This window comes from Sinocyclocheilus anshuiensis, unplaced genomic scaffold, assembly GCF_001515605.1.
Source record: "Sinocyclocheilus anshuiensis isolate Anshui unplaced genomic scaffold, SAMN03320099.WGS_v1.1 scaffold522, whole genome shotgun sequence".
Taxonomy (NCBI): domain Eukaryota; kingdom Metazoa; phylum Chordata; class Actinopteri; order Cypriniformes; family Cyprinidae; genus Sinocyclocheilus; species Sinocyclocheilus anshuiensis.
In genome coordinates this window covers 1,455,104-1,466,398 of record NW_015544185.1, presented here as the reverse complement: position 1 = coordinate 1,466,398, position 11,295 = coordinate 1,455,104, and the positions used below count along the sequence as shown (strand labels likewise).

General features: G+C 37.7%; 1 protein-coding gene across 1 annotated transcript; it reads right to left on the bottom strand.

Annotated features, from left to right (window-relative positions):
• Nucleotides 1-1,113: 1,113 nt before the first annotated feature.
• On the bottom strand, nucleotides 1,114-11,082 carry LOC107696471 (syndecan-4-like). Its single transcript, XM_016496815.1, has 4 exons — nucleotides 10,833-11,082; nucleotides 4,195-4,401; nucleotides 3,426-3,627; nucleotides 1,114-2,784 (listed from the first exon to the last, which is right to left on the bottom strand). The coding sequence occupies exons 1-4, from the start codon at nucleotides 10,890-10,892 to the stop codon at nucleotides 2,624-2,626; spliced, it is 630 nt and encodes a 209-aa protein (XP_016352301.1). The 5' UTR covers nucleotides 10,893-11,082; the 3' UTR covers nucleotides 1,114-2,623.
• Between the last annotated feature and the right edge of the window lie 213 nt (nucleotides 11,083-11,295).

Here is an 11,295-nt window from a genome sequence, read left to right as displayed (position 1 = left end):
GATTTACTTGGGTTAGCATCAATTTTGTATTGTGCTAGTTTTCGCCCTAACTCTTCATAGCAATCTACCAATCGGTTATATTCCATTTGTTGTGTCTGCGTGTGTGTGGTAAGTGTAGGTTGTTGTTGTTGCGGTGTAAGTGACTCAGTGTAATGCAAAGCAGATCTGACCTTACGTTTCTGGATTATCAACTCAACATTGTCTTTCAACAGTAACAGCTGCGACAACACCCCATCTTCTAATTCAAGAAGAGAGTCACTGGTCATGTAATCAACAATGTACTCAAAGCAACACTCCTCATCAGTTATATCCACCCTGTGTCTATCTGGGTCTGCAGCTGGCTCCAGACAATCCATCAGGCTGATCAGTTCATCATGGGTTAGCTGATGAAGTCTTTTCTTGATTTCCCACACCGTTGCTTTTCTCTCGCTAGAAGCCATCTTGTAGACGATCCTGATACTGATGGGTTCACACTTGGCTCGCACCACGCTGCACTACTCCTCCTCAGCCAGGAAACGCTTTCACTGTCGAGCCTTGGTTCCTCTGCCGCCGTTGAGCTGCCCTTCGTGGTCCTTGCGCTGATCACCCGTCACTCAGCCATTCTGTGGTTCATTTGCATTGGATCCGCGTACCAGCAGGTGGCGCTAGATCCCGGACGAGCCCCCAAAATCTGTAGCACACCCGCCGTCCGACTGGTGGTGCTGCAGTAAGTTTTCTGTTTAAATAAACAAAGAGAGACACAGTTGTGCTGCTTTCAGTCATGGAGTCGCTCTTGTAATGGCCTCTTCTCCGCGACTCACCGTTAACCACACAGTCCTTAATCAGCACAGCGTCTCCCCCTACTGTCCACTGAGATTACTACGCATCACCATTAAACATAATACCAGCAAACACATTGGGATACATCAATCAAATGTATGGGAAAAAAACAATTATTCCTGTGACTACACATACAGGGTGTCACATTTAGGTCAAGAAGAAGGTCTACTTGATATTACAGAATAAACTTTCAATTATCAATTTCTTAATCACATCTGAAGAAATATAGTGACATCATTAAAAGGCAAATTTATGAGGACTTTTATGGGGGAAAAAAAGCTTAAGACACCATGGTTATGTGCATAAAATAGCTTTATTTTCAGCAGATCAGAATCTGCATGCAAAAATCAATGATTCATTGACTTCCACATTAGATCAGCGATTTCATCTGGATGTGACCAAACAAAGCAGCAGATTTTTCTCTTTTCTTTTTTTAATCATTTTACACCATGCTAGTAATGCACAGCTCATTCACGTTCCCCTTAACTAATCCAGAACATCCTTCTACAAAACATAAATAGATTCGGCTTAAAAAGTCTAAAAGAAATAGAAACTCTTAAAAAAAAAAAAAAATCTTGTCAAAAGACTAACAGCCTTTGAATTTTTTGCACTACGGTATATAAAACAAATCTAACCCCCCCCCCCTCCCTCCCCCCCAAAAAAATATCGCATGTACAACAGCTGAGAAGGGGGAGCAACACCCCCGACCTGAAGGCAGGCAATAAAATATGACAGTTAAATTAATACCAAAAAATGTAAAATAAAAAAGGAATTAAGAACATCTACAAAAACACTGAAAAAAAAAGTTAGTACTAACATTGGTCATTGTTCTCAAACAAAACATTTTCCATAAATGTTTCCGAAAGATACAGACGCAAAGCATCTACAATTCACGAACAGGCTTTACGCCAAAAGCGAATACCGGGATGAGATAGAAGAACAATAAAAATGATTTTGGCATTTAAATATTTGGTATATAAAAGGCTGTCAAGAAATGGCTAAGTACCAAAGTTTTACATTTTATTCAAATGGCTATATACAGATCCCTGGATGTACAAAGTCTGTTTAAAGTGAGCTGATCAACATCTGTACCTGTTAAAGGAGCTTAGCTGACAGTCAAGCAGCACTATAGTTAGCAGTACTAAGTCTCTCGTTGCACAAAACCAACACAGCAATGACATACAGATATGAGGAATGTACCATAACACCATGGTTGAAATGAGTATACATTAAGTCTAGCACACCGATTTCAGCTTTGCTCTCACAGAATTTAGTTTCAAACATATACTGCATGCCCTCAATTTGGTTCCACCTCTGATGTTTTAATAAGGAAATTAAAAGTTTAACAGCACACAGATTTAAAAACAAAAGACATCTGATAAAGTAAAAGGCTACAGTAACCATCCCTTTCTGTAGCACCGATCGTGACACGGACTCTTTTTCATAACGGCTGGTTCAATGGTCAATCCAAAGCCTTTAACCTGTGAATGGCTCCATTGCACCTTGTAGTGTTTTATTTAAAAATATATAATGGACACAATGGGCCACGTGGTGAAAAGGCAACAAGTGTGAGAGAACAAGACAAGAACTTCTTTTGAATCGAGCGGTTTGGCAACAGACGCTATCCCCTCCGAGTCGCTTTAAGATTTCAATGCAAATGTCCAGGCAGAGTGAATTATTTGTGTGAGGTCCTTCTGTGGTTTTCGTGGTATGTGAGAGGTTGGTGGCGGCCCGTCGGGCCGAGGCACTGTGTGAGCTTATAGTTCAAAAGAGAGGGAGAGAAGGTATGCAAGGGTGTGGATGCTCATGCATAGAATTCTGTGGTAGGAGCTTTCTTGTAGATGGGCGTCTTGCCCAGGTCGTAACTTCCTTCATCTTTCTTCTTGATGCGGAGAACGAAGTGAACCAGCAGGACGATGAGGAGGATTGCGAAGACCAGACCAACTGCTCCACCCGCAATAACAGCTAGAAAACAGAAATAGAAAAATGTGAGGGAGGCATAACCTACAGACACCGCGTTAATGGACACCAGCGGCCTGCGTGTATTTTCAAAATATACTTACAAATGTATGAAAATACCAGCTTTGTTATTGTTACTGTATTTTCAGTAACTGTCATAAAATAAATTACAAATATTTGATGAAAAACTTAAATCAAAATTAGAAATGTTGCCTTGGCAGCTAACTGAAATAAGTTAAAGTACTAAATTTACTAAAAAAATTAATAAAAAAAAGGGAAAATATAAATAAATTAAAGCAATGTAGAAATATAAAATAAAAATGACATGCAAGTAACTACGGAAACACGTTTTCACCATGGGATAATAAAATAAAAAAAGGTAATCGTGACTTTTTTTCTCACAATTCAGACTTTTAAACTCAGAATTCTTAGAAAAAAAATAATAATACTGAAATAACACTAGAAAATACTGTGTTAAATGATAAAACAAACCAGTGGAATTTATTTTAAAGCAAAACATTAAACGCTAGTGTCCTAAACGTTTTACTATATTTAAATATTCAAATTTTGCCCAATAATATTTATTAATTTATTTACTTTGCATATCAAACTGTAACTATTGCAAACAAATCAAACCGTCTCCTCACCTGCAAGCACCTCTGTGTTGTTTAACAAGTTGTCATCTCCAGCATGGGTCATGAGCACATTGCTGAGCTGGTCACTGTCTTGATTTGGTGCTCCAGGCAAGCCGACCTCATTGTTTTTAACCAAAACATTGTTATTGTCAGTTGGCCTTGGTTCAAATGGACCCTTAAAATCAGGGATCTGGTTACTATTGAAGAGACCAGTCTGAGAAAGGAGAAAACGGTCACAATAAAATTAATATAAAAATCAAATCAGTTGCATATACAACAAAAATCTGTCATATGAACAACCAATCATTAATTCAACTCATGGCTTCATGAATCATAAGCATGCATAAGAAAGAAATGGCAATTCAAGTTGGATATGACCCGAAGTAATGGTTTTTAAATCAGTGAGTCAGTTCAGCAACCATGAATGAGTTACTTTAGACCAATGAGTCAGTCTGTGACTCAATAGAGAGTCACAAATCACAAATCAAAGAGTCACAAATCAGATGACACTGGTTGCATTGCATATTTGTTGTTGTATTAAACCAGAGTATAAAATGCAATAGAAAGATGCGCTGTCTGTTTATTAACTGTAATAATATAAAATGTAATTTCAATTTAGAAGAATTCTTTAAAGAGCATTTCACTTTAAAATGATTCACTTGTTGTAGGCAAAAACCTCATTAATTAAGATTCACTGTTGTGTTTCCTAACAGGCATTTCTGTAGTATCCTAATAGTTGTTACACAATTTTTCAAAGAAAAAAAAAAAAAATCATATCTACCTTGCTGTCTATGGGTTCTTCTAAAAACCCAGAGCCTGAGCCATCATAATCATCTTCTTCATCATCATCATCATCAAAGCTATCCTCATCGTCAGTTGGGTTTAAATCAGCAAACTCAAAATCTTCATTCGGAGAGTCACCGGAAGACTCCAGATCCTCATGGGGTGACTTGTTTTTCAGAGGTACCCATGTTTCCGTTTCTCGTACCTACAAAGAGAAATAACTTACATGAGGAAATTACACTTGCCACCATTTGTTCCAAGACAAATCACCAAAGAAAATGTGCAAAATCACTCTCATAATGTAATCCAATGCAAACATCAGAAATTGAAGGAACAGTCACTATTGAGTGACACAAGAATGATTTAAAGACCTCATAAAATCAAAACTTTGGCCTATGGCATAACGATTGTTCTGAGAGCACACTTAATTTAATTAATCAATTACGTTAGCAGAGCCATTTGGCCAATCACTCTGAATGGGTTTTAAACAATTAATGGACTAAGCCTATTAGCATAACAGGAGGAAGTAGATCACAAACTTATGTTTGGTCTGTTTTTGTCTGGTCTCTCTTTCAAGACTCTTTCCTTAAAAGTGGCCATTTTGTTTTCACTGTTGCTATGGTCACAAGACATTAAAGCATTCTATTTTTTTTTTTAAGTGTAATTTTAAAAAAGATTCTAAATTCTATTCTGAATGGCACACAACTGTGATTCATACAATACTGCATTACAATCAGTTCACTCTTGACCTTGAAGCGAGCTGGAAAGGTAAGAGGCAAGTTAGCGCAGGTTTGGCAGCATTGTGTAAAACAACACAAGAATTCATCGGACAGGGGCTGAGGGTCTTTTATCTGTCTCGCTCTCCTGCTTGCTGTCAAAAACAGATTTAATCAAACATGAGTCACCGAAACGTTTCACATACCAGGAAAGCAAAATCATAAATGCACAGGTGCGCACACACGGCGTAATCACCTTAGACAAATTTACTAAGGGTTTCAGTAAGGCAACAATGACTTCAAGTTTATCTTAAATACAACATTTTTAAAACAAGTTTAATGCTTAAAATGGCTCTAGACGCAAAAGGGAGGGGTTTTAAAATGGAGATGGGGGGGACTGACTGACTCATTTTCCAGGAAAACCAGGATCATGCAAACGCCACATGAAACTGCAAGTCAGCTCTAGCCTGCTGTTGTTCGAAGACAATAAAAGAAAAAGGGAGAGCGAGAACCAGAGAATGACAGAAACCACAAGAGGGTGTGGGGAAAGAGACCGACATACTTTATGGTTTTCAGCTTTACAGTGCTGTGAAACCCCACTCCAAAATCCCTCCGCATTCTTAAATACTCAGCTCTGAGAAAAAAAAAAACCTGTATAAGAAAGTACAGCAGATACTCTTTGACTGAGAAAGCCGTGGTTCAAAACCGAAGCTTAAATTCCCATTAAGCAACCATTAAATTCTGAGCAAACATATACAAGCCACTTGAAAGAGTTTTAAAAAATTCCACCACCCAAACTAAAATCTCTAGACTAAGATGGACTGCTAAAGAAATCCCCTCAATTTCTCAGTCGCAACGCAGGAAATGTTTTTTGTTTTTAATTTCTCAGCAATATCCAAAAAAAAAAAAACCCTCACCAGCATTTAAAAGAAACAAAACCAATGCATAAGATAACAACAGCTCTTAAAAGAATAGTTAATTCATTTAGTTCACTAAAAATGAAATTCTGACATCATTTACTTGCCCTCATGTTGTTCCAAACCCAAATGACTTTTTTCACACAAAAGGAGATGTTTATCAAAGTTCATGCTGCTTTTGTCCAAACAATGGATGGAGACGGACACTGTCAAGCTCCAAAAAGGACAAAATGCACAATTAAAGCAGTGTGAAAACTGGTGCACATAGAGCTTGAACTGAAATGTAAGTTATTATTCATGTGATTATCGAGTTTGCTAAATATATATAGCACCAGTGACCACAAAAGTAAGTCATACGAATTTAAAACAACTTAAGGGTGAGTAAATGAGTAAAAGCTTTATTTTTGAGTAAACTCTTAGGCAACCCTCATGATAGCTGTTGAGACCATGATAAAAAAAAAAAAGATGACACATATCTACAATTATGACTATGGCTCTTATCCTCAAAGTGAGCTGTAATGACGGGAGAAGCCTGCGTAAATTAACCAGCTTAGTAAATCAGGCCCAAGTCAAGACTAGCAAAGCTAGGAGCAAATCCAACCATCTGCTGACAAATGGTCTGGCATCTGCTGTTCCAGTGAGTCACAATGGGCGACGCAAAGAGAAGATACCACAATCAGCGACTCATCCATTACTGTGAAAAACTGTCTGAGGTGATCAGGCGATTATTCACGGTTTGAGTTTAAAGGCCAATATTTAAATAACCAAGACTGCATCTTAGTTTTACCAAGCAACTTCTGAGTATGAAAAGTCACAGAATGTTGGAACATTTTACAGAATTTCTCCTGAAAATGTGAAAATGCCAAGATCCAGTCTGGGTTTCATTGGTGACCCATCAAAGCTACACTACAGACATTATCCGCTGTCATCTGTGGTGGTTTGAAGACTCTCCTTGTTGTCCTTTCAGGTCACAACCAATTACAGCCTCAGTCATCAATACAAACGGTGTCTGTCACTCTCACCAATCGGATTTACCAGTGTATTGTGTCATATGATCTCCTCATGAGATACACTCCTCACACGTACCGATGTATGTACTTTGCACACAATCACACTCGTATGTCAAGAGAATTCCTTCCACCTTTACGGGAACTATTTATAGCTGTGTTTTCCTTCCTACACTCCTAGCTGAATCTCAACAGCAGGGTGGAAAGACTCACCTGCCTGTTAAACGATACGTCATTGTTCAATCACACGCCAAATTCTCACCCCAACACCTGTTCAAAGCCCTGAAGCATTAGTGCATAAGAAGGAAACAGAATTGGACTTTTCCTTCGAAATCTTCAACTAAACCAAACAAAATGGACTATTCAGCCTCATTGTCATCAGCCTCTATTCTCTCACACAGGAAGTGCGATCACACTTTCCTTGTATCTGTTAGTGGCTTTCATTAATGAAGCTTCTTACCATTAAGTCAAAGACTGTTTAATGCACAATGAGCCGTTCTGAATAGCCCAAACAATCAGTATTGTGTAATCTGGGAACGAGGAGTTCAAGCTTTCTGAAAACAGACCTTGCCTGACTGGATAAAACCTGACATTAAGAGATTTAGACTGGATTCTGGAATTTAAAAAAAATAAGCCAAATATATTCTTGATGGTTTTCAAGAAATTCACCAACAAATTATACACATTAGACAATTCATTTGGTGTGTTCTCTAATGAATAGCACCCATACCATACTATTAAACCTATGTGCATTCAACAGGAAACAATCATGTTCATAGGTAAAGTTACAAACTCATTTAATGTACCATATCCACAATTACTCTTTAATTACATTTTACAGCAATTAATATGAGCCAGAAATGAGAAGCTTTAAGATTAACAGTCAGACACTGCCATACAAGATAATAAATGTTACCATTTAGATCGCAAAACAAACTCTGAATGAACATTATTATTGCATTAATATATTTTTTTTATTCATAGAGCACTTTTAACACTACATAAGTGGACCCAAAGTGTTTTACAATAAGAAATAGTCAATTATAAAACATTATAAAATATATTATGAAAGTAAAAAGAAAAATCAAAGCTAGTAGTAAGTCTTAAGACTATCATTAAAACCATCCAATGATGGAGAGGCCCTGAATTATTATTATTATCACTAATACTATGCATGAATGGAGATGTAAAAGAGCATTCTAAACAATATGAAGACTCAGGAAAACAACTTGAAGGTAATCCAGGATACTGCAAGTTAGCAGTAAATGTGTTATTAGATGTGAAAGACCACCGTGTGTTTGTAGGAACTCCAAGAGGTGATTAGGTGCCAAGATTTCTTCAACTTAAGTCTGGAGACCTGAGAAACACCCAGACGTGTGTTTATTAGAAGAATGGGTATTTTCATGAGTACAAACATTTACACGCCAAGAAAAACAAAAGGCTTGATGAAATTGCCATTGCTTAGGGGGAGGGTATAGTCAACAAAGAAACTTCACTAAAGAATAGGTGGTAAAGCCAATTAAGATGAATACAGATATCACAAACCTAATTGCTAATATGTAATAATGAGCAAGCTATTATCATCCACACCAATAAGCAGAAAAAAAAAAAGAAACAGGCCAACTCAAGAAAGAGGAACCGTCATTATGAAGGACAGCTGGTGGCTGGTTATCAGCATTTCCAACTAAAGCCAGTCTGGCATATGGTTAATAGCTCCACAAGCAACAGAACTGGAATGGTAACTGATGTGGTCTGCTAAATGACTCTAGAACACACAGGATTCCCTTTACATGGCCTCAAGATATTCCTTTGGACTTGCAAAACAAAAGCGTACAGCATAAGGCGGCATTGCATTTGTCACAATAAACAACTGTGTTCACAGGCAGAGTTGCTGTAATAACTAAATTCTTCTTTCACCCAAGCAGCAAATAAAACCCTCTCGTTCGGTGCCAACATTCCAGCCTCAAAAGCGATTTAATAGACCAGTGGACAGCAATGTAGAAATCATTATTACATCCTGGCGAAAGTATTTATCACGTCCGCTGCCTTTCAGCAGCCATTCAGATTAACTTCGCACCCTAAAAACAACTGAATAAATAAATAAAAGCAAATCCATTCATATGCAAATCACCTCATGCCTAATTCATAACACAATCATTAGCACGTTATCTAGCACGGCCATTACACTTGAAATAATAAAATATTAACAGTACAAGTTATGTTTTAAGATAATGATTAACCTACTAAGGTGAGAAAAATACTGTTTGTAATACATCTAAAATGATTTTCCAAAGTTTTAAAATTAAAGATTATTTGAGTATGTTTTACAAAGAAAATACAATTTCAGTTTTTCTACTTTCATATTTTCTAATTTCATGTTTCATTGCCATTTCTTTGCAATTCATACGTGAAAATTGTTTCTACACCAACATTTAATAGCTAGAAAGACACAAACTGGGGAAAAAAAACTAAACATTTTAAAATGTTTTTTTTTTCCAGAGATTTTTGGCACATACAATTATCTACAGGATACAAATCCTGAAAAAAATCTTGGGAGGTTGTTAATATTACTGCCACTTTGTTTGACCAACATGTGTCTTTCTAACTAGAGATTATATTTTAATCAGGTAAGGTGGTGAAAGCTACACTCAAATATTCAAATATAACCAACCCCAAGGCCAAATCAAAAATATCCAATCATACTTTGCCTATTACTGAGGTTTAAAGGGTCCATGTCATGTTGAGTTTAAGCCACACAAACTTGTCCAGTGGCTAAAGAGGAGGGACCTGGATGAAAGAGGTGGACCATTTAAATCTGCCAAAGTGTGTGAAATCCCAAAAGAAGGGCTGGTCAAGGTCAGGAGGGGTCAAATTCCTCAGGAAAACGCTAAAGAATGGAGAGGGAGGGGGATGAAAGGAACACAGACACTTCTGCATGATTTTGAGGAATGCTGCGGCCTTCTCTGCCTCGAAGAACAAGGCTTTTGGTGCGTGTGAGCTTGTTCTCACATTCCCACCCGAGATTAAATCACACCATCTGATGTACAACTAACAGCGCAGCTGGTTTACTGTTCTATTACCCTTAAGATTACACAATATCACACACTAAAACCATGGACAGACAAGGACAAGACGCAGTACAAAAGCTGCATCTGATGGTGTTTAAGTATAGATAAAGATCTGCGGCAACACCTTTCCAAAGGTCTGTGAGAGAATGGAAGGTTTAGGCTCAAATAATTTACATTTTGACTTGTATGAGGGTGTGTGTGTTAGTGTGTGTGTGGCTGACTGACCAAGCAAGCACACTGGGTGGCATTTGTCTTCTATTTCAGCTCCTAAGACATCTGCAGCAAGCTATTCTTTTGAGTTATGAAAGAACTGGCCAACACAAAGCTGTGGCATCCCATTCACAGGTGCTCCAGTGGATGATTCCATAATGAACAGATGGAAAAGTAAACCTCATGGACTGAATCCAGTCTAATCAAATAACCCCCCCCCCCCCAAAAAAAAGCCTTGAGGGCAAAAACTGTCACATGAAAGCCAGTGCTACTCATGAAGTTACACAACAAACAAAAATGAGCAAGACTAGTTTGGTGCCCTTAAATATATTACTTACACACATAAATAAATATAAACGCACACAAATTGATCACAAAACCACAAATCCACGACTAATTGTTCCTTGTCTAGTCTTAATCTAAAGGTTTATTTGAGGTGCGCGCATTGGAAAATTCGACCAAAGACCAAGAAGGCTTGTCTACACGTTTGACAATTAAACTAAAGCTAAATGATTAATCTGAAGTGTTAAATTGGTTGAACGTATAATTTAGAAGCCTTTGTTGTTTCAACAGGTCTATTGTCAGAGAGCTAATTTTAGCTAACGCAAATATAACACCCTTCTTTCGTCATTTGTGATTAAAGAAAACAATATGGCTCGATTATAACCTTAGTCTCTTAACTGAATGTAATATAAGTTAAAATTCACAAGACACTCACCGACTCAGCGAAAACAGCAGCAGCCACAGACAAAACCAGCATGAGGTAAACTTTCAACATCTTCTCTTCAAAATAAGAAGCCCCGGAGACGAAAGTTGATGACAGTTTCCGACGTGAATCGCTTTTATAAATCAAAACAAACCGGTCCTGCTTTTGTTAGTCCTTTTTTATGCCGATTCGACGAGATTTATATCGCGTATTTTCTAACCGCTATCCTCTGTGTTGGTACGCAGTATTCCTGCGTAATGATTGATGCAGTTTAGTTTTATTCAGAGGCGTCACCGACTGAACCCGCCTCTCTTCCGTATGCAGCCAATCAGGACACCGACAAACCAGTGACGTCATTTTTGGAAATTCCGGACGCAACAGGTTTACAACAACATTAGAATCCATCATGTAGCTGGAGCACGTTTTGAACAGCGAAATTGTAGTATGATAGGATGATTAGAATTAGGTTTTTGGC

Excerpts from the sequence above, each read along its gene's own strand:
- LOC107696471 (XM_016496815.1), bottom strand. The coding sequence starts at position 10,892 with ATGTTGAAAGTTTACCTCATGCTGGTTTTGTCTGTGGCTGCTGCTGTT. Across the intron at positions 4,402-10,832 it reads CTGCTGTTTTCGCTGAGTCG|GTACGAGAAACGGAAACATG; the intron begins GTGAGTGTCTTG and ends TTCTCTTTGTAG. Across the intron at positions 2,785-3,425 it reads CAACACAGAGGTGCTTGCAG|CTGTTATTGCGGGTGGAGCA; the intron begins GTGAGGAGACGG and ends TCTGTTTTCTAG.